The sequence below is a fragment of the Chelonia mydas genome, chromosome 1, assembly GCF_015237465.2.
Source record: "Chelonia mydas isolate rCheMyd1 chromosome 1, rCheMyd1.pri.v2, whole genome shotgun sequence".
NCBI lineage: Eukaryota > Metazoa > Chordata > Testudines > Cheloniidae > Chelonia > Chelonia mydas.
Window position 1 is genome coordinate 206,801,802 of NC_057849.1, and position 22,697 is coordinate 206,824,498.

The following is a 22,697-nucleotide window of genomic DNA, read 5'->3' on the forward strand; positions in this document are numbered from 1 at the left end:
GCAATTTTGATAGGGCGAGCAGGGCAGGCCTTGGAGCGAAGGGGCGGAGCGTTAACAGTAGCTCCACCTCTCTGCTTGTGTGCCTGCGTGGAGCGGGATTGGCTAGCGAGTTTCTGACAACGAAGGTCTGTGATTGGTCAGGGTGGGGCTGTGGGCGGTGCTGCAGGGAGCCGCTGTCATGGCGGAGCTGAGTGAGGCGTTGCTGTCGGTGCTGCCGGTCATCCGCGTGCCCAAGGCTGGGGACCGGGTCCATAAGGAGGAATGCGCCTTTTCCTTCGATACACCGGTAAGCTGTCCCCCCCTTCACCGTGAGGCCGCCTGCTCGCCGGCCTGATCCTCAGCGCCCCTGGGCCCTGGGGACCGGCCCGCATGGGGCATGCTGGGACATGAAGTCTTCTGTGGGTGTGGGCTCTGTTCGGCTCAGTTGAGTGTGCGGCTGCGAGGACTACAGGTCCCGGCAAGCCCTGAGTCCCGGCCCCATGCCTGGGCGAGCTGTGCTGGGGGGTGTAGTTCTCTCCGTCCCAGTGCTGCCCGCGGGGTCCGGCCTTTCCGCCGCCCCGGCAGCGTCTCCGCGCGCTTGTCCCGCTGACTCACTGCAGGGCGGCCCGGCCCCGTCGGCGCCCGCTGGGATGAGGAGCGCAGACCCGAGACGGCTCTCCTGTGCGAAGCATGCTGGGAGCTGTAGTCTGCTGACCCCCTTCCCCAGAGCGAGTCCGAGGGCCCTGACCGGCCGCGCTGCAGCCCCCGAGACTAGAGTCGCTCCACGGGCGGCACGGAGGGCTCCTCGCCCCGCTGCCCTGTTGGCATCTCTGGCGGGCTGGGCTGGGCTGTTCGCGGTGCACGCTGGTGGGCGTAGCCCGGCTAGTCTGGCAGCACCCGGAAACATCCACAGGGGGTGATCTCATTCTTGATCCCCTTGCCCACCCTCTGGAGTCCGGGTTTGTACGCGCACGCTCTCCCTCGTGGGAGTTGGTCGCGGGGGGAGTTATTGCTGTTTCTTACACCCACACCCTCGAACCCAGTTTGCGGGGGAGATCTGCATCACCTCCTGGGGGCACAGCCAGGCCCTTTCCTGGGGTGTGGACAATACATTCTGTTTCTTCTAAACATCCAGGCAACTGAAGGGCTTGAACCACCCCATAGCTCCTAAATTAAAGTCCCTCAGAACCTCCCTGGGCTCACCTTGTCTTAGGGACCCTATGTCCTCGTAGGTTGGAACACAAGGTTCTCCCTGGCCCCAAAAGCTGGGGGTACCCCAGTGCTGTGTCATTAAAAGAGCAATGTCCCTTCTCCCTCTCTTTCCCCTTCCCTCCAGCCACGTTCACCCAATGAAGTTACAGCCTCAGGCATTTCTAAAATGGTTCAGTTTTTTCATTGGGAAGTTAGTGTTGGTTAAAGTGCTTGATTGGCAGCCCATGGGAATTGGAGGCCTCTATCCTCTGACTGGGGTCAGCCCCAGTAGCAGTAGAACAAGTTTTTCTCCCTGTACATTGCAACTGCCATTGCAGTTTGTATGGATGAGTACAGATGTGTGATATGTTTTCTTGTATCAAATTGTAATATTGTCAACCAAATTTCTAACATGCTAAACACGTAACTTACAGCCAGTCTCTCACTTTGTTTTTACCTTTTTTCTCTTTCTTCCTGGCTTTATTCCACTTTCTTTTTTTTCCCACATAATTAGATCTTTTTATGTTGTCTTCAGTGTCTGTTTTTCCCTTCACCACACTACGAGAATTAAACCTACTAATCAAAGACAGACATGAAAAGATTTTGGGTCCCACTGTCCAAAGCAATAGGAAATGAAAGACTCTTTTCCTCCACAAGCCCTGCATTTGAATTCTGAACCCCATTTTTTGTTTCTATCTCCATTTCAGCTTTCTGATTGCTGAGACTCAGATTGAGTATTCTCTGCTATTCTGTCTCTTTCCTGGTCTCCACGTTTAGGTGTGTCTCATGCCCTTCCCCACCACTTCTAAATAGCATCAGTGCTGTAGGTGCTGGGAGGTTGCCAACTTGTGAGACTGACCTGATTCTTGTCCTGGTCTGTTTCACAGCTGCCCACAATGTTCCAAAACAACAGTAAAACCTAAAACAAGATTCTAGTTAACTTTCACTCTGCAACAATTTGACAAAGCTCGAGGCAGCACCAGTAGCACTAGATCCATCTATCTGCAGAGACAGATTGATGTAGCTGCATCAGTTTTGCCTGGGTCATACTTTGCAACTGTAAGTTCTAAAGGCTTCTTTAAATGAGGCTACATCTCCTCAGAAGTTTATGGGTCTGGCCTGATTCAGCTTCCTACCCACTATGGATAAACGGGCAAGTGGATTTTCAAATCATTCATCGTGGTGGGAGATACGTAGCTTGTTCGCAACTAGAGTGAGACTTGACAACTCCTTTCAGACTGAACGGCTGACACATGGGCATAATTTGCAGTCATTGAATGGAGCTGGATTAGAACCAGTATGCTAAAAGTAAAAAGTCTGTTCTGTTGAATATCTTCCTTTGGCCCCTCTGAGACATGTCTCCCTCTCAGTCTGTCTTTCTCCCCTAGGAGTCAGATGGGGGGCTGTATATTTGTATGAACACGTTCCTGGGCTTCGGGAAGCAATATGTAGAGAAGTACTATGGGAAAACAGGCCATCGGGTCTATCTGCACCTCAAGAGAACACGCAAGCTGGTAAGAATGGGGTGCTTGGAGCTGGGGGACACACTGCACTGCCAAATGTGCTCTGAGTCTGAGAAGAGGGATCCAGCTCCATGTTCGCTCAGACCTGAGGTTTTCCCTCATCTGAAACACAACCTTGTGTTTCTCCCCCGACCCCCGGATGGGACCCCAACTCTGGAGCTCTGATTCAATTAATGATAGGTTTCAGAGTAGCAGCCGTGTTAGTCTGTATTCGCAAAAAGAAAAGGAGTACTTGTGGCACCTTAGAGACTAACAAATTTATTTGAGCATAAGCTTTTGTGAGCTATAGCTCACTTCATCGGATGCATTCAGTACTTTCCACTGAATGCATCCGATGAAGTGAACTGTAGCTCACGAAAGCTTATGCTCAAATAAATTTGTTAGTCTCTAAGGCGCCACAAGTACTCCTTTTCTTTTTGACTCAATTAGTTATTGTACTGGCTGCCTGCCCCATCTCTCTCTACCTGCAGTATCTGCCTCAGATCCACAGGCTTTGGGCTACTCTCAGACTGTTTGGCCTCCTTATTGACTGTCTCCTCTCTCTCCTTGCCTCCCAAAACAGAAGGAGGAAGACAGTAGCTCCAGTGCTGGAGATCCCCCCAGGAAGAAACCCACCCGCTTAGCTATTGGTAAGAAAACAACTCCAGCTAGCCCAGTTTCCCTTCTGTGTCAGATCAGACCTCTACAGCTGTCTGGCCCAGTGGCCATTCACTCTTGCCTTTCATGCCCCTGTGCTGGATTAGACCTGGTAGTCCCATCTAGTCCAATGTCCACATATCTGGGAACGGCCAAGAAGGATAGCTGTTTAATTACCTTCTGCAGTAATGAGAGTTGCTTTATGTTCAAGTCTGTAATAATGGGGTTCTGTTAACAGATGGAATTTGCATCTTCTCTAAAATCTGCATACATAGATCAGCTTGAACACTGCTATGCAAGGTTAGGGGCTGGGATAGAGTTTGGGGAAACTTTGACATTGCTTGATCGGAAGGTTTCTGAGAGTCCCCCATAATGTTTTACATAGTTGAAAAACCTAACCCTTTTTAGTGAAGATAGGGGAAAAATTATGGGCAGGCTCCTCATTAAACTTTTCTGTCTAGAACAGTGGTTCTCAACCAGGGGTACGGGGCCTCTTTGGAGCCATGAGCAGGTGTAAGGGGGGCTATCAAGCAAGGCCAGTGTTATACTTGCTGGGGCCAGGGCAGAAAGCCAAACCCCCACCGCATGGGGCTGAAGCCCGGGATCCTGAGTCCTACCACCCAGGGCTGAAGTCGAAACATGAGCTATGTAGCTTCACAGGGGCCCCTGTGGCATGGGACCCCAAGCAATTGCAATGCTTGCTACCCTCTAATGCCGGACCTGGCTTTTATATGCAAAAAAACAGTTATTGTGCTGCAGGTGGGCTGTGGAGTTTTTGTAGCATGTTGGGGGGAGTCCTCAGAAAATAAAAGATGGAGAACCTCTGGTCTAGAATGTTCTTTGAGATCTAGGGCATGGTACTGAAAAAGGCCTAAACACTGAAATACACAAATGATCCTTTTTGGAATGATAGAGTGGAATGCTGCGGTGCTGGTGCTCCGTGTGCACAACCTGGAAAGAGTTTTGGTCAGGAATTCAGGCCAGGACACTCAAAATGCTTCTTGCTCATTTAGATCAGTTTTGAACCCAGAACCTCCTGCATTACAGCACAGACCTCCAACACTGCAGCTAAAAGTAGTAAGTTATTGCCTCTTATGTAGACCAGCCACTAGAGACAAACATATAACACATATTTCAGAGTGGTAGCTGTGTTAGTCTGTATCAGCAAAAACAACGAGGAGTCCTTGTGGCATCTTAGACTAACAAATTTATTTGGGCATAAGCTTTCGTGGTCTAGAATCCATTCATCAGATGCATGGAGTGGAAAATACAGGAGCAGGTATAAATACATGAAAGGATGGGGGTTGCCTTACCAAGTGTGAGGTCAGTCTAACAAGATAAATCAATTAACAGCAGGATACCAAGGGAGGAAAAATAACTTTTGAAGTGGTAATGAGAGTGGCCCATTGCAGACAGTTGACAAGAAGGTGTGATTTACTCACCCACTTTACTCACACCTTCTTGTCAACTGCCTCTCGGAAAGATTAGGCCAAATCCATGTGCTTGGCTATGCTCTTTGTACAATTGGGTTATTCCTGTGTACCCACTCTACAAAGCTCTGTGAGACATGCATCTCTATTGGCCCAGCAAATAGCTGCACTTGAGGACACTTCAGTGTAATGAATGAGGCAGGGGACTGTAAGAAGGAAACAACTGGTCTTTTGGTTAAGGCAGTGGTTCTCACATTCTTTCTGCTGCAGGCTTCCTGTGTGATGTTGGATTAATTGCTTTGGGGAAGATTTTCAAAACTGCCGAAAGGAATTTAAGAGCAAAGCCCCATTGATTTCTGGTCTTAAATCCCTTCAAAATCTCCACCTTAGGGCTTGTCTACACTTACCAGGGGATCTACACGTAGCGATTGATGCATCAGCGGTCAATTTAGCAGGTCTGGACCTTGTAAATCGACCACAGATCGCTCTCCTGTCGACTTCTGTACTCCACCTGAGCAAGAAATGCAAGGGGAGTCGACTGGTGAGCGTCTCCCATCAACATGGTTTAGTATGGACCCTGCAGTGAGCAGATCTAAGTACGACGACTTCAGCTACATTATTCATGTAGCTGAAGTTGCATAAATTGGATCGATCTCCCCCCATAGTGTAAACAAGACCTTAGTCTCTGTGCCTCTTTCCCCATCTGTAACAGGGGGACAACAAAACTTCTCTACCTCACAGAGTGTGGGTAGGATAATTCCATCCGTGTTTATGAGGTGTTCAGTATTGAAGTGGGGGGCTTATAAGCACCTCAATAGATCACTGGGATCCCTGTGATAAGCTGTTGGAGGGCCTCTCCCACCTGTCGAGCCTGAGGCTCACAGGGGGTCCACCATCCCATCAGAGCTTTAGGAAGCTCTGAAGGGCCATCCTGAAACCCTAGTAGCCTATTTTGTTTTAGGGTTCAGGAACCTTTTAATGCTCTGGGGATTCCCTATTCTCAATCGCTCCTTGTTGTGGGGGAAAAGCATGGCGCTCTCTGTAGAGACTGGGAGCCCTGAGGATACATCAGGAGAGAGACTGAGAAGGCATTTTTATGTATGTGGAGAGTCTAGGGATAGTGTGCTGACCTGTGTTTTTCAGTTCACTATGTTCCTGGTATTTCTGAACCCACCAAAGTTTGTAGCTCTCTGTCACTGTGCTGGTGTAACAGCATAACCATATCATTGCACTCAAGGGGTATTTGGAGGAGGTGGAGGGTGAGAAAGCGTTGTGCTTGGTGAAATGTATATTTTTGATTGTCAGTAGCGATTAGGTTCTTCCATTTGATCAGGTGGTGGTGGCTCTGCGAAGCGCTGTGGAATGGAGGCTCTTTTAGATAGTGACTGTTTCTAGAACACTGGGTAAAAAGGCCTGCCCCAAAGGGTGGGTAAAAATGGATGATTTAAATAAAACAAACAAAATCAGATTTTTATTTAAATATTTTATTTTTAAAAATATGCCTATTACAAATTAAATTTGGAATTGGCAACCTATGCTAAGACTTAAACGTACTATAATCTTTTAAATTAATTCAAATTACAACAATATTCAAGCACTATGTATTTGCTGCTGAAGTTTTAAAGAAAGTCGTACCACTGAACTGGAGAAAGTCACTGGCTAAGCACCTAGACCAGAGTTTGCTGAAGTGCTAAACCAGCTTTTGAGACAGTAGCCTCTTTTGCAGGTGCAGAGAGAATTTTTTCTTTATTTCAATTCAACTAGTCCAGTTCAATAACTAGTTCAATTAAAGTTTAAAAACTGATTGTGAGTTGAAAAAGCAAGAAAATTTTTTTCTCTCTTCCAATCTATGAATAAAAATGTGGTGTGAGAGGACATTTGGGGCTGGGAAGGAATTTTTCCCCAGGTCTGATTGGCAGATGTTCTGGGGATTTTTCACCTACATCTGCAGCATGGGGCACAGTGGGTCACTTGCTGGTTTGAACTAGAGCAAATGGTGGATTCTCTGTAACTTGAAGTCTTTAGATCAAGATTTGAGGACTTCAGTATCTCTGCCGGAAGTTATGGGCCTATTGCAGGAGTGGATGGGTGAGGTTCTCTGGCCTGTGATGTGCAGGAGGTTCGACTAGATGATCATGATGGTCCCTTCTGGCCTTAAAGTCTATGAGAGCTATTAGTTTTAAAATCTTGACCAGAAACAGTCCATTCAATTAATTTACTTCCTTTCTTTAATAAATCAATTTTAAAGGCAAACCGTGTTGTGATAAACTTCCTATTTTTTCTTATATCTATTTAAGGTGATTGTATTTAACTAGCACAAAATAGTTTTAAAATGCTGGTTTTGTACTCGCTAAATTGAATTCCATCTTCCATCCAAATGCAGCTTTGACAGAAATCACAAGCAAAAAAGGCTAAAAATGGTGAATAGTGCATAATGTAAAAATTAAGACTCTGAATAATTAAGCTATATAACTGCTTAAATAAACATGTATAGATATAGTGTATTCTTCTGGTTAGCCCAAAAGTATTAAATTTTAGTGTAAAGGTTATATTTAGTTACAAATTAACATATTTTTAATGGTTACCAATCAATGAGAATCAATCTTTCTTTCGTAAATTAACTAAAAAGTACAAATGTAAAAACAAGATTAAAATGGATGATTTTCAGCCAAGGTTTCCTGCTTGCTGATTTAAATCACTTTGATTTTTTTTGTATCAATCTGTCCTGTTCAAGGATGACGTTAAGTTGAACTTGCTGGCAAGCAAAGTAACAACTAGTATTGACTGCAAAGACTAGACACCCCTGCCACAATAGAGTGAACCATTGTGTTGAGACAGAGAGAGACATCGGAACCCAAACCAATCTAGCTCATTTGCCTTTTAAAAAAAACACAGGAAATTCACTTACAAAAAATGTCAGGTTAAGGTTGTTCCTGAACCAAGTGTTGTCTGCTCCCTGTACCCTTCAGGAATGTAGGATTTTAGATCCCCAAACTCCAATGTTAGAAAACCAGGAAATGCTCAGAAAGTCAGAAATGGTTACAAGAGACATAGATAAAACACTTCCTAGCTAAAACTTAACAAGCTAGACTTGGTTCAAGGTAAAATCTGTACCACAGGTTCCCAGCAACACAGCTGACCAAATCCTCAAGTCAGGCTGTCCCGCAAAGTCAAAGGGCTGGTTCCTTTGTCGTCTTGGGGTGGGGGTGGAGAGAGAGAGAGAATGTGCACGCACGCACGGGGTGTGTTTGCCCCCACTTTTATAGTCCAGTCATCCTTTGAAAAATATTTTCCTGCAATTACTCTTAGATGAAGTTCATTCCAGCTGTATGGACAGAGACATGGAGTCTCGTGGTGTAAGAGGTTCCATGTTGTTTGCTATAATGCATATCAATCTGTTCCTGGCCCCCTTCATTGCCAAAGAATGGCCAGTTGACAAGTGATTGCCAGTCAACTTTGATGACACCTGGCTAAAAGCATCATCTTTTCCTTTGAGAAACCAGTTTGCCCCCCTCCCCCAACTTGTCTGGTAAACACATTGTAGTCATAATTTCAGCTTATGTGCATAACTCTTAATATGCATTTTGTACATACATTACATAAGAATATTGATGATCAGTGTGTTGCTAGTTTTTAAATGATATCTCACAAGGCATATTTTGTACAAAGATTATCACAGGAGTATGTAAGGTGTGAATACAGGGGTGCTTTCAATCACACAAACATTATTCTTTGGTATGTGGTCAGTGACTGCTCGAAAGTAACACTAGAGTCCCCATTATGCAGAGTGCCTGTGTCTGCCTGCTGACATCTCAAAGGGGATGGAGTAAAGGGGAGGGTGTGGGATACTACTTGAACTGTGCATTTCCCAGTTTCTTTAAGTCTGTGAGGTTTGTTCTTGTAACTCTAACATTTCTGGGGGAGACCTGAACTAAGCACTTCCATGCCCTGCCCTCAAACACTGGAACAGCAGGAAGCCTCCCTTTGTGGAAGGTGCAAGGAGCAGTGAACACTCTCTGCCTTAGCCAAGTGTTTTGAAGTGGTAGTGCACTGGCCCTTGGGTTTGCGAGGACTTCTTCCTGTGTCCCCCAATTACTGTTAGTTGTCATTACATCTGTGAATCAGGAGCATCAATGCCTCCCGGTGGTTCTGTCCTTGCTAATGTCACTATAGACTTAGACAGAGCTAGTCATAGCTCTATGGTTCTCTACTTCACACAATATCCAAGGCTGGAAAGCCCCTCCCTGGGGTTGGCATCCATAAGGCAAGAAAGCTGGCTAGGTTATACATTCTTTGCCTTTTCTCTTACTGCAGTGTTCCTTCTCTTGTAGGCATAGAAGGTGGGTTTGACATCCCAGAGGAGAAGTTTGAATATGATGAAGACATAAAAATAGTTATTTTCCCAGAGCACCTGGAGATCCCACGGGATGGGCTGGAGGGGCTGCCAGACATGGTCCAAGACAGGGTAGGTCTTTATTTTCTGTCTGCAGGAAGCACGCTGTTTTGTAAATTGGATCCAGTAATGTTGTGGTCTCAGGACTGGAATAGCATGGGGGTGGCTGGGCAGAATGGAGTGGCATTAGCAGAGCCTTGTGGGGAGCCCAAGTCTGGAATAGCAAGGGTAGGTGATGTGAAGCTCTTATCCCCCTATTTCTCCCGCTCCCCAATTCCAGATTGCCAGTGCGGTTGAGGCTATCCTGACAGCAGATTCAGCCTCGCGGAAGCAGGAGGTGCAGGCATGGGACGGAGAAGTTCGGCGTGTTTCCAAACATGCTTTCTCCCTGCACCAGCTACAGAACAGTGTCCGCATCCCTCCGTGGTGAGTCTGGCATCAAGCCTGGCTAGGTTCCCTCTTGCCCTGGACACTTCACAACACAACTTCTCTCTCTGGGGCTGTGATGGGACTGTTGCTGGTTCTGCTCCATGTAGCCACGCCTCTCCCTGATCGAGGTGTGGCCCGTGATACAAGCTGGTAAATTCCTGGAAACTCTGGGTGGGGTGTTGACTAGAACTGACTCCCACCGTATAGGTCTCCCCGGGTCCTCTGCTTCCTGGAGTAGGAGGGGAGTGGAATCCCAAAAACCTTTGCTTATGTCATGGTGGGTGAGTAATAGGAAATAGACTGCTCCTTTTCTCTCCCACTGCTGGCAGTGGCTGGAAATGCAACAAGTGCGACATGCGTGAGAACCTGTGGCTCAACATGACTGATGGATCCATCCTGTGTGGCCGGCGCTACTTTGACGGCAGTGGCGGCAACAACCACGCAGTTGAGCATTATCGGGAGACTGGCTACCCGCTGGCTGTGAAACTGGGAACCATCACCCCGGATGGGGCTGGTGAGATGGGAGGACTCAGTGGAGTTGCAGATGCCAGGCATCTGAATGGGCTGAATATGGGCACCATGGTCCCCTGACAGAACAAGTGAGGGGGGTTTTGGGGTGTCACACTAATTGTGCTAATGCTATGGCCTAGGACATGCACCAACTAGCTGCCACCACCACCAACTGGGTTTTCCTGGCCTGATACACTTCTTGGGGAGAGAGCAATGAGATAATTGCTGAAACCCTGTGCTTCCCCTGCCCCCTTCCTTGGAATTCTAGGGCCTTTGAAAGGGCTATCTGTATTCCCTCTTCCCTCCAGCCTGGGATTGTGGGGTGGGATGTGGGGTGCTCATTGTTTTAGTAGTCTGGGACAGGGAAGGAGGGTGGATAGCGCAACACCCCGCTGCTAGCGAGGCACACAGGGCCTTTGTACTAGAATCCAAGGCAAAGTTGTTTGCTCCTCTTCCTTACCCCACACCTTTGGGGAACTTGGGTCCCCCATTCTCCCCACCTTAGGACAGTACTGCTCAGACCAGTGGGTTTCAAACTTTTTTTCTGGCTACCCAGTTAAAGAAAATTGTTAATGGCCATGACCCAACGGAGCTGGGGATGAGTGATTTGAGGTGTGGGAGGGGCTCAGGGCTAGGGCAGAGGGTTGAGGTGCGGGGTGGGGCCAGGAATGAGGGGTTTAGGGTGTGGGAGGGGGATCTGGGCTGAGGCAGGGGGTTGGGGTGCAGGAGGGGGTCAGGGCTCTGGGCTGGGGGTGCAGGCTCTGGGGTGGGGCTGGAGTTGAGGGGTTTGGGGTGCAGGAGGGGGCTCTGGGGTTGGGGGGTCTCAGGGCTGGGGCAGGGTGTTGGGATGTGGGAGGGGGGTCAGGGCTCTGGGCTGGGGGTGCAGGCTCTGGGGTGGAGCCGGGGATGAGGGGTTTGGGGTGCAGCAAGGGGCTTTGGGTTTGTGAGGGGCTCAGGGCTGGGGCCCGGGGTTGGGGCACGGATTTACCTCGGGCGGCTCCTGGTCAGCGGTGCAGCAGGGGTGCTAAGGGAGGATTCCTGCCTGTCCTGGCACCGCGGACCACACTGTGCCCCAGAAATGGCCAGCAGCAGGTCCGGCTCCTAGGCAGAGGTGCGCAAGCAGCTCTCCGTGGCTCTCACTCAGAGGCACCAGCCCTCACCCCCAGCTCCCATTGGCCAGCGCTCGGGGCGGGGGCAGCGTGCGGAGCCCTGTGGCCTCCTGCCTAGGAGCTGGACCTGCTGTTGGCCCTTTCCGGGGCACAGCACAGCGTCAGAACAGGTAGGAACTAGCCTGCCTTAGCCGGGCAGCACCGCCGACCGGGTCCTTAATGGCCCAATCGGCGATGCTGACCAGAGCCATGACAACCCAGTTCCTTACACTCCGCGACCGAGTACTGGGTCATGACCTGCAGTTTGAAAACCACTGGCTCAGACAGTTAGTCTGTTAGACCTTAAAGCTCTGAGCACTTTATGTTGCTCCCTTCCCCTAGCAGCAGGTTTTTTGAGGAAGAAAGGGTGGGTGTTGGTGGGATCTGGGAGTGGTTGGGGTATAAGCTAATTTCTTTTCCTTTCCTATCTGTATCCCCACAGATGTTTACTCCTATGATGAGGATGATATGGTGCTGGATCCTAGCCTGGCTGAACATCTGGCTCACTTTGGGATTGACATGCTCAAGATGCAGAAGGTGAGAGGGAAACCCCCAATCAAAACAAGGGGGTCTGAGTATCACAGTTGCACCTGTTTTCCCTCAGGGGTTCAGCAAGGGCACCACTGCCAGGGTTCTGCCTCCCCAGCTGTCACCTCTCTTTGGTGGAGATGCGTGTCTCTCTCCCCGCTGACTGGGGTATCTCCAGGCTGAACAGTTCCATTCCTTCACTGTGTTGTTCCCAGCATAAAACAGACTACCTGAGCAGACAGCTTGGTTTCTCTTCAGAGACTAATAAATGTGACTGCCCCAGTTAAGCTACCACACAGCTCTTTCTATGCAAGCTTATTTATTCTTAGGGCTAAAGCATTACTCAGAAAACACTAAAAGAAGCAGTACGCAGGCTAATAAGCTTACCAGAGATCACCCCAACTCTGATGTGGGTTCTGGCAGTGATTAGCCCTTCAGACCCAGCAGAGGGATCCCGTCTGTGGTCACAAGTTCATAACAACCTCAGCTCAGAACTAGCACACTCATGAAAAATTTAGTCCAACCTTTATACAGTTCAGAGGTCTCTGATCTGGAGTTTCCAGGAGCAGGTAATCCGCCGACAATGGGTTTTTCTCCCTAGGGTGTAGCTTCAAAAAACCTCCCAAGTACCTCCAAGGAAACCCACTTCTCACATATTGTCCAAAACAGTTCTTTGAAGTTCCTAATGTTTCCCCAAGCTACGGACAATCCTACAATAACACACTATCAATTACATTTTTAATACAATGGACCTCCCAAATGTATTAAACCTAATTCAGTAAGGTTTGTCTAGGATATTGCAGGCATTTGTCCTCTGTCACACTGAGTCCTCAGCTGGATCCGAGTCTCCGGTCACCAACCAGGGTGGGGGCTGTAACTCAGTTACTGTGTTGTGGTCATTGGGTACACAGCCCCCACTTCCTCTCAAGCAGAGAGCTGACTGGTTTCCCTTTCTTCTGCTACACCCCCCGCAAATTCATTCCCTTGTGGCTCCTATTCAGTACTCCAAGCAACAGGTTTCAGAGTAACAGCCGTGTTAGTCTGTATTCGTAAAAAGAAAAGGAGTACTTGTGGCACCTTAGAGACTAACCAGTTTATTTGAGCATGAGCTTTCGTGAGCTACAGCTCACTTCATCGGATGCAACCAAGCAACAGGGCCTCCCTTGGGGAGATGGCTCCTCAGACTCTGACACCTCAGTGCTGGGGGATGGTTCCTGAGCTCCTTTTCCTTGCCTCAGACTTGCCCTGTTCCTCTTCTGCCTGCCCCCCCCCCATCTTTCTCCCCTTGGAATTGGCACCCCTTAGACACTTGCACACCCTTTCCATATCTTTCTCTCCTCCCCCCCAGTCATAGTTTTCACCAAACAGGATGAATTTAGCTTTGGAATATCTCCTGAAACTCTGTCTTTCTGGCCCAGAGTGTATCTGTGGCTCTTCTCTGAGCTCTCCCCTGGGTCCATCTCTTCTCTCCACAGACAGACAAGACAATGACTGAGCTGGAGATTGACATGAATCAGCGCATTGGGGAGTGGGAGCTGATCCAGGAGTCTGGGGTGCAGCTTAAACCCCTCTATGGCCCTGGTTACACTGGCATCCGAAACCTGGGCAATAGTTGCTACCTCAATTCTGTGGTGCAGGTGCTGTTCAGCATCCCTGACTTCCAGAGAAAGTAAGTGAGCTAAGGGAAGGCCCCCTCCCCTCACCACTGCTCCAGGAGTGTGGGTTACTTAGGCCATTTAGTCCTGGTCTCCATCCCAATTGCCCCAATTCTACCTGAACTCTGAGAGGAATTAATTCACTCCATCCTTTGTGGGGTGCTGAGATCTTACTTTCTGGGGTTGGGAGCCTTGTATAAGCCAGTTACCCTGCTGGATGCGGCTCTGTCTGCAGCTCCCTTTGCCTCTTTGGTTTGCTTTGCAGGTATGTGGATAAGCTGGAGAAGATATTCCAAAGTGCTCCCTCAGACCCCACGCAGGACTTCAGCACACAAGTGTATGTAGTGCTCTGAAGAAGGGGGATGTGGTGTGGATTTGGGGTGTTCCAGTAGGGGGCCCCATGTCCCATCCCATTTTTAAATTGCATTGTGTTGCAAGTAGGTCCCACTTCTTCTGAGATGCCAATCCCTTGTAGTCATCAAAGATCTCTGGAACTTTCTAAGAGTTGAGGTTTGACTAGGAGATTGGGCTTGATGGGCTAATGGGTCTAAGCCCCAGCCTCAATCTCACAACTGTATAGAGTGGCAAATGTCCTGCAGGGTGTAGTAACCCATGCTGCCACTGGGAAACTCTTGGTGGGTGTAGTACTGCTAGCTGTCAGCGGAGGGTGTCTGGGTCTGCAGCACAGACTTCCGGCCAGAGAGAGGTGTCTGAGGCCATGTCTACATGATCGATCTATTGGGGATCGATTTATCGTGTCTAGTGTAGACACAATAAATCGATCCCTGATCACTCTGCCCTCGACTCTGGAACTCCACCATGGCGAGAGGTGGAAGCGGAGTCGACGGGGGAGCAGCAGCCGTTGATCCCGCGCCGCAAGGACGCGAAGTAAGTGATTCTAAGTGATCTAAGATACATCGACTTCAGCTACACTATTCTCATAGCTGAAGTTGCGTATCTTAGATCGACATTCCCCCCTCCCCCTTCCTGCAGTGTAGACCAGACCTGAGAGAAGAGTATACTGGTTTAGGTGGGGGTAGTCCAGGGGTTCTCATAACAGAAATGTTGGTGACCACACTCTCAAATTTTCCTGAAATACTTAACTAACTTTGGGAAAAACAGACAAATATGCACATACACACATCCAGAGATTGGGTCAATTGCCAGGGTTGTGTGCAAGGGAATAGGAGTGAATTGGTGACTGGGGCTGTGTGTGAATGGGAGAGTGGAGGAGATGGGAGTAGAGGAAGATGGTAGGGGGAGAAGTTGGGCCCAAGAGAGCACAGTGAGAGGTTGATAGTGGGTATCTCCAGTTATCTCCTGTCCACCCTGGGCAGTAAAGTGTCTGTCTCTCACTTTGGAAAATCTGATCAACCTGCTGGTGGGAATGGGGTGCAGTCTGCTTCCTGCTATCCCATGACTTGGGCCGCAACCATCACTGATTTGGAGGGATTGCATTCTGCCTCCCTCAGCCTCCTGTACAGAGTCACTTGCGGGGCTTCACTTCCTGTGCCAAGATGCTGCGAGATGTGGCTGGTAAACGACTGTTGCAGCCCAGTGCTGGCTGCCTTTCTGTGAATGGCTGAGGCTGTCCCTCCACAGTCCTTACCCACTGGCCAGGGAGGAGCTGAGGCTCAGTTTTAAAGTTCTGTGAGGTGTTCAAATGGAAGATGTCAGACAGGGCTGGGGACAGCAGAGCAGGATGAGACAGAGGAGTCTGGGCTGGGTAGGAAGAGGGAGCTGGGTTAGCCGAGGTCAGCTGGGGCAAGTCCACGTGAGTTTCAAAGCTGGAGTGATTGAACTGGCTCCTGGAGTGACCAGGGTGTTTGGGTTGGAAGCAGCTTGGTACAGCTTTGATGGTAAATCGTCTGCTATTCCAGAGCCAAGTTGGGCCATGGGCTGCTCTCTGGGGAGTATTCGAAGCCAGGCTCTGGAGATGGGGAACAGCAACTGGACCAGAACCAGAAGGTGAGGACTGGGGCCTCGCTACCCTCATGCGAAGGGAATGCACTAAGTGTGTCTGTGATGGTGTGGAGGATCCTCTATGGAGACTCTGTCCAGGGCGTTGACCCTAAAGAGAGGCAGGGTTTGGAAAGATGTACCCCAGGGCAGAGCTGTTAGGAGGCCATGCTCACTCCTTCCTCTTCCTCTTTTCCCCTCCGCCCCCCTTTCTTCTAGGGCATGCAGGATGGCATTGCTCCACGCATGTTTAAATCTCTCATTGGCAAAGGGCACCCAGAATTCTCCACCAATAGGCAGCAAGATGCCCAGGAGTTCTTCCTGCATTTCATCAACATGGTGGAGGTAATGACTGATCCACACTTTCTGAAATCCTGGGAAAGGGGCAGCTCCTGTTCTGAGCTCCAGCAAGTTGGGGGCTGGCACCTAGGCTGGATGGAAATGCAGGGAGGGGGCCAGCATGCAGGTATTTTGAAGCACCAGGTTCACCAGAACTAACTTTTCAGGATACCAGTGAGTGACCGCTTCGGGAGAAGGGGATGAAGGTGCGCAACTGCAGGACCTTTTGTTCGGGGCTCACCCCCAGCCCCTGTGAAATTGCTGTTTGTAGACTTTGGGGGAGCTTGGAGTACCCAGAGCTCCCCTAAAAATCGAACCCTCTCCTTTGCGGTGGGAATGGGATTGGTTTCTGGAGACTGATGGTGCTGATTGAAGGGCTCCAGCTTGTACACTTGGACCAGGGACAGTGGAGACAGTTCTTTGTCTGTGTCCCATGTGGGGCTGCTGCTCCTGTGATTGGTTGATCTGGCCACCTTGATATTACTCCCATCTTCACTATGTTGCCCTTCCCAGAGGAACTGCCGCAGCTCAGAGAATCCCAATGAGGTCTTCCGTTTCCTGGTGGAGGAGAAGCTCAAGTGCCTGGCCACAGAGAAGGTGAAATACACCCAGCGTGTGGACTACATTATGCAGCTGCCCGTGCCCATGGATGCTGCACTCAACAAAGGTCAGTGGCCTGATGGGGACTGAGGAGGGGGCAGCAGGCACTGGGATCAGTGAGGAAACTCTATCTACTGTGCTCCTTTACTGGGGTTGAGGGGATCTCTCAAGGACCTGAAGAAGCAAGGTGTTCTGGAGCCAAATCCTTCTCCTTCATCACCCCATGGAGCTGGGCAGGGTGGATTTCCTCAGAGATGCTGTGGACAGGTATCAGTCACTCAAGTTAGGGATCAAACCTTTCCCCTGCCTCACCCAAGGCAAGGGTTGTGACTTAGCCTGTGGGACATCAGCATAATGAAACCATCCTGATGGCTGGAGGAGATTGTGTGCCCTATGCACCACTCTAGGGAGCATGTCCTGATAGGCCCATCTAGCCTAGTGTCCTGCCTCTGGAGGTAGCCAACAGCAGGTGCCTTGTGAGCACCCGGAATCTGGACCTGAATTCTCTGCCTTGTCCCCAGATGAGCTGCTGGAATATGAGGAGAGGAAGCACCAGGCAGAAGAGGAAAAGCAGCCACTGCCTGAACTGGTCCGAGCCAAGGTGCCTTTCAGCTCCTGTCTAGAGGCCTATGGGGCTCCAGAGCAGGTGGATGACTTCTGGAGCACAGCCTTGCAGGCCAAGTCTGTGGCTCTCAAGTGAGTGTGGTTTGGAGGCGCTATCTAGGATAGAGATCAGAGTGTGAAAAGCCCTCTTGGGAACCCCTTTCCTACAGTACCCTGGGCAGGGATGTTTCCTAGGGCTGCTAGTTCCCCTCTTAGAAATCCATGACTTGTCAACCCTGTGGGGTGGTTCATGAGCCTCTAGGCTCAGTCTTGTACCATTTTTCCATGGGGATTACAGTGGGCAGAGTTAAGGTGGCTGTGGGGTTTTCAACACTGCATTCAGTGGTACAGAAAACAAAGCAACGGAAAGCCAGAAAATTTGGCAGTGGTTTTGATGCCCCATTATCAGTGTTCTGACATTCTTAATTTGAGTTATTCTTTAAAGTATGCCTAGCCTGGGAGGGAGATATAGACAGCACTCTGTTGTTCTCCCCAGCCTTAACTTTCGTTTTAAAAGAAGTCTCCAGTTATTAAAGTTGAATAAAACTTTGAAAACATAAAATGAGCTGCCCCAGTCACTTCAGCAGAGCTAACTCAAATGCCAGTGGTGATACTTTGAATGTCAGATTTATTAACTGTTTCACTGTCCAAAACACAGATCATAGTAACTCAAGGCAGTAATAAAGAGCTACAGTGTCTGCTGAATGGCTGTTTGTTCTGCTGCCATTGGCATTCCTTTCCCAGTCAAGAAGGACTCAAGCCCAAGGAGCCTAGCAGAGCCCATGGGGGGAGATATTTTGTTATAGAAAAACTGAAAGACACCCCTTAGCAATAACAAGTCTGAAGAAATGTTGCTTTTCAAGTTGACATTATTAACATTCTACTGCAGTTTGGAGTAATGAGTTGTGTTCAAACCTTTCCTCACATCCAGTGATGAATATACCTCATTCCTTCAACTATAGTTTAAAATGCATCCATACATGTTTGTTTTACCTGTATTTAATTAGAATTCTAAAATCTGTGGTGGCCTGTACCACATGACAGGGTTTGCGGGGGAGGGAGGAATGTTTGATTTTCCTGGAGGTGGCCTTCACCCCAGAAAGTTTGGGAAATGCTAGGTTAAGCTCTCCTCCAGTCAGAGCACTTCCTCTGGAATTGTTCAGGGTTTGGCAGGCTCAGTGCTGAGTACAGTGGGGTCTCCCCAGAGCCATACAGACTGTTCCCTCTGTATTCCAACAGTAGCTCTGGAATGTGCAAGACTCCAAATCCCCTTCCTTGATTTCTCCCCGAGCCAGCCAGTTCCCCCCTAGCCCTCCTCCTCCCCCAGTAACAAAGCACAGGGTAACCTGTCCAGACATGATTTGTCACTCTCTTTCAGGACAACCCGGTTTGCCTCCTTCCCAGACTATCTGGTGATCCAGATCAAGAAATTCACTTTTGGCCTGGATTGGGTACCCAAAAAGCTCGGTAAGGATAGTGAGGTGAAGCAAGAAGCATCGGGATCAATGAGTCCCCAATGCTGCTCTGTGTAGCACACCCCCATGCTAGGCATTGGGGTCACTACTGACAGGGGAGAGCACTCCTTACTGCATTGCTATACTGCTGCCGCAGAATGTCCCATGTGCATTCTCTACCCCAATCAGCTTATCTTTGAGGGCTGCTCATCCATGCTCTTTGAGCTCACTGAACACGTCCCTGAGGGTCTGATCCAGACTCTTTTACAGATGTCTCTATCGAAATGCCAGAGGAGCTGGACATCTCTGCGCTGCGGGGGACAGGGCTGCAAGCTGGTGAGGAGGAGATGCCAGACATCGCACCTCCACTGGTGACGCCAGACGAGCCCAAAGGTAGCCTGGGGTTCTATGGCAACGAGGACGACGACTCCTTCTGCTCCCCTCACTTCTCCTCTCCAACATGTTAGTGACTCTTCTTCTCTCCTCCTCTTAGTGCCTGACTCACTCCCTCACTCTCCTCATCACTTGTCTCCCTAGCTAATGATTTCCTTCTCCTTCAGTCTCTCTCTTCCTGTCCCTCTACCAGTGACTGTGTCCCCTGGCATGTTCATTGTACGAGGATGTTGCTGGCCCCAGTAGCCCTTTCAGCTGTAGGTTTGTCTGGGCCCATATTAGGAAGGAGTGGGAAGAGGGGCATGCACAATGCATCCAGAAGGTCTAGCTGGAAGAGAGGTTTGTGGCGGCATGGTGAGAGGTGAAGAGGAGACAAAGCTCCTGAGCCATTGCTAGGGAGTGCCTGGCTCATGACTTTCATCTCTGCGCCCCCTGCATGAGGCCTGCCTGCTGTGGGGGGTAAGGACTTAGCCAAGGGATGGGCAAGGCTCACATGAGATTCAGCCAGGGAGGGAGGCTTGAGGTTTGCCCAAGGTTGTTTGGGAGGGAGGGGACAGAACTCACACTAAAGGGGTGGGTGGGAGCAGGACTGCCAAGGCTCCTCTAATCTCTCTGTCCTTCCACAGCCCCCATGTTGGATGAGTCAGTGATTATCCAGCTGGTGGAGATGGGCTTTCCCATGGATGCCTGCCGCAAAGCTGTGTACTACACAGGGAACAGTGGGGCTGAGGCTGCCATGAACTGGATCATGTCACACATGGATGATCCAGGTATGAGAACACATGATCACGACAAAGCCCTCCCCCCTGGATCGATGTGCTATACGCTACAGTGCTGCCTGCTGGAGGGGCCAGTGCTGTTTCCCCACCCCCAGAGCTAGCCCCTCTGAACTATGTTCTGTTTTCTGCTACAGATTTTGCCAACCCTCTGGTTCTTTCTGGATCTAGTGGGCCAGGTTCCACCATCATCTGTCCAGACCCTCCTTCAGAAGATAGCGTGGCCACCATTGTCTCCATGGGCTTCTCCCGAGATCAGGCTATGAAAGCCCTAAGAGCCACGGTGAGGATTAAGGATGAGATTACTGCTGGATTGCAGCCTTATAGGGCTGTGGCTGGTAACGGCATCCTCAGGGAAGGGAGGTGCTTAGATTGAGGGGTTCCTGACCTGACAGTTTCCCCCTCTTCCTGCAGAGTAACAGTCTGGAGCGGGCTGTGGACTGGATCTTCAGTCACATTGATGACCTGGATGCAGAGGCTGCCATGGACATCTCAGAGGGGCGCTCGGCGGCTGAGTCCATCTCTGAATCTGTCCCTGTGGGTCCCAAAGTGCGTGATGGACCTGGAAGTGAGTCCCAGACACTGGAGGGCACGAGTTCTGCCCTCCTCTGGGTTCTGTAGGGGCAGTTCAGTTCCTGGGGATGGTGGTGGTGGTTTCTAACCATGGGGCCCCAGCCTTCGCCAGAGCTTTAGCCTCCCTAAACTCTTAGGTGTCTCACTGATCCCTGAGATTCTAGCACCTCCCAAGAGTTGATCTGGCTGCTGGGGCAATGTAACAGAGAGGAAGGGGAAAGGGTCTGTGCCCACTGGTAATCATCAGAGGGATGAATGGGATGTGGTGTCTAGTCAGATGCAGGGGAGGAATAGGGGTGTCCTACCAGGGAGGTAAGAAGGGCTCTGCTTCCATCCTTTAGAACCCCATCTCTGTGTTGCCTCTGAGATTGTTCTTTTCTGGTCTCCTATCAAAACACCTGGGCTCTAGCCAGCTAAATCTTTGTGGGAATTCATGCCCAAGCTGCTACACTACTTGCTGTAATGTGGAAAGCCCCATACAGCAGATGTGTGAGCCAGGGCCTCCTCACTCATCTACTTCCCCCTCAAGCTCTGGGAGGTAGGCAGCAGGTAGGGCTGCCTTGAAGGAGCTATCATCTCTCCTCCTGCTTGTTTCACCAGTATCTCCACAGAGCTTGGGTCTAAAATTCTCTTGGCCTTGTGATTAGGCGGCTGCCTTGTTCCACCTACTCCACCATGAAACATGTCTTCTCAGCCATTAGTGGGGCCCAGACCTCTGAAGGCCTCTCTAGGGAGTCATGGGACAATAGCTCCTCTCTAGAGAGCTCTTTGTGGGGGGGGCAGGAGTATCCAAGGGTATGTAACCCTCTCTGCCTCTTGTCTCTTTCTCTGACCACCTCTTTTTTTCCCCTCTCCCTCAGAGTATCAGCTTTTTGCCTTCATCAGCCACATGGGCACTTCCACCATGTGTGGCCATTATGTCTGCCACATCAAGAAGGATGGCAGGTAAGAAGGGACAAGAAAGAGCCTAAAGGCAGCAGCTTCTAAGGATAAACCAGTATCATTCCCCCTTTTACTTCAGTGGTCTAGTGCCATTCTCCCTGTGGATCCACTGTCACTGAGGGAGGGAAAAGAGAGGAACAGGCCACCGTGTCATATAGGAGGGAAAGGTGGGGACAGACTTGCAGGTCAGCTGCAAGCTGAGGGCCCTCATCTCTCCATCTCTGTTTCAGGTGGGTGATTTACAATGACCAGAAAGTCTGCGCCTCTGAGAAGCCACCGAAGGATCTCGGTTACATCTACTTCTATCAGCGGATTCCGAGCTAGAACCCCCTCCTACTGTGTGCGGAGCGGGGGAGCAGGCTGCTGGCATGAGGAGGGGGAGGCAGTGACAATAAATACAGAGAAGCAGTGCACATTCTTTCACCCCACTCCCCGCTGTGTCTCCACCTATGCCACTGCTGTAACTCTGGGGGCAGGCATTCCTTGGCTAATAAAACTGGGGGCTGGGGCCCCCATGGACATGAGTGAAGAGGGGTGGGCAGATGGATTTGTTTCAATATAAAATCTCTCATTACCCCTTACTCCAAGACACAGCCTCTAGTGCTTTGCTGCTTGGTGTAATTATGCGATCGCCCTTTCAAGCTGAAAGGGGAGGAGGGGGGAGGGGGAGTGTGTGTGTGTGGCTTCTCTCCCTTGCCTCCCCTTCCCAAAAGAGGGTGCCATCCAGGAACTAATGTGGGCCATAATTAGCACCACTTCCTCTTTGTGTGCCCCTTAAATGCCAAAATACACGAAGGATAAAATAAAAATCTGAATACCCCCTGGCTTCTGTCAGTCCCATATGTTAGTGGGGGGCCCCGTCAGCTGGCGTATCTGAACTCCTTCCTCATCTAACACAGTGCTCAGGGTAACCCTGCCACTGGCAGTTCTCTACTTTGGCATATGAGCCCTTGTGCTAAGAAGCTTGGATGGGAGACCTCACTGCAAAGCTAGATGCTCTCCTGTCTTTGTCAGTACCTGTTGTCCTAGCATGTGGACAGTGACATGTGATGCAGGAGATGTATCTGTTAAAGCAGAGGTGAAAGATGGCTGTACTACCAGTAGCTACTAAATATCCCATCAAGTGGGGGCATTTGCCCCTGGATTGTTCAGTAAGTTTGCAACTGTTAGGGTTGCTCATGCCTAAATACCCATTGCTTGAACAACCATCCTATGTGGCTCTGGCTGTGATGATCCACTCACTTTTGTTTTCCACACTTGATTATTGGTGTAACAATGCGATCCCTTGAGAAATTACTGAGTACACAATGCAGCAGCCTTTCTGGTAAACACAGCTTTTGTTTTGTTTTCTGTAGTAGTGCGATAGTGAAAACGGTCCAGGTCAACGTCTGTTCTCGTTTAAAGCCCTACATGTGATGGGCCGGAATAATTCCCTCTCCCTTCCTTGACCAGTTGCTGGGGACGGTACATGATTGTTTTGTTCCTCCTTTTACAGGATGAAAGCGCTATCCGTGTGCTTGTGTGTGCACGTAATAAAGTACAAAAAAAGTCAGGTTACTTTTTTGGGCGTGAAGTCAAGGTGCTTGGAGCTGGGAACTTGGTCTGGACTCCTGCGTTCTACTTACCCATAATGTCA

The 22,697-nt window shown here is 49.7% G+C and overlaps 1 protein-coding gene across 4 annotated transcripts; it reads left to right on the top strand.

The window, feature by feature from the left end:
• The first annotated feature begins 149 nt into the window (after nt 1-149).
• On the top strand, nt 150-22,618 carry USP5 (ubiquitin specific peptidase 5). 4 transcript variants are annotated; one of them, XM_037910925.2, is made up of 20 exons: nt 150-286; nt 2,541-2,684; nt 3,256-3,322; nt 9,091-9,224; nt 9,433-9,578; nt 9,911-10,095; nt 11,682-11,776; nt 13,243-13,436; nt 13,688-13,759; nt 15,303-15,390; nt 15,601-15,726; nt 16,234-16,387; nt 16,842-17,016; nt 18,302-18,390; nt 18,648-18,839; nt 19,397-19,540; nt 19,684-19,829; nt 19,961-20,114; nt 20,980-21,064; nt 21,292-22,618. In XM_037910925.2, exons 2-20 carry the CDS (start codon nt 2,586-2,588, stop codon nt 21,383-21,385), a joined length of 2,439 nt encoding a protein of 812 aa, XP_037766853.1. In that variant the 5' UTR covers nt 150-286; nt 2,541-2,585; the 3' UTR covers nt 21,386-22,618. The 4 variants fall into 4 exon arrangements, with proteins under 4 accessions (XP_037766853.1, XP_007069695.2, XP_007069696.2 ...); XM_007069633.4 differs by having other exon boundaries at nt 154-286; nt 2,559-2,684; XM_007069634.4 differs by having other exon boundaries at nt 154-286; nt 2,559-2,684; nt 18,648-18,770.
• Nucleotides 22,619-22,697: the final 79 nt, after the last annotated feature.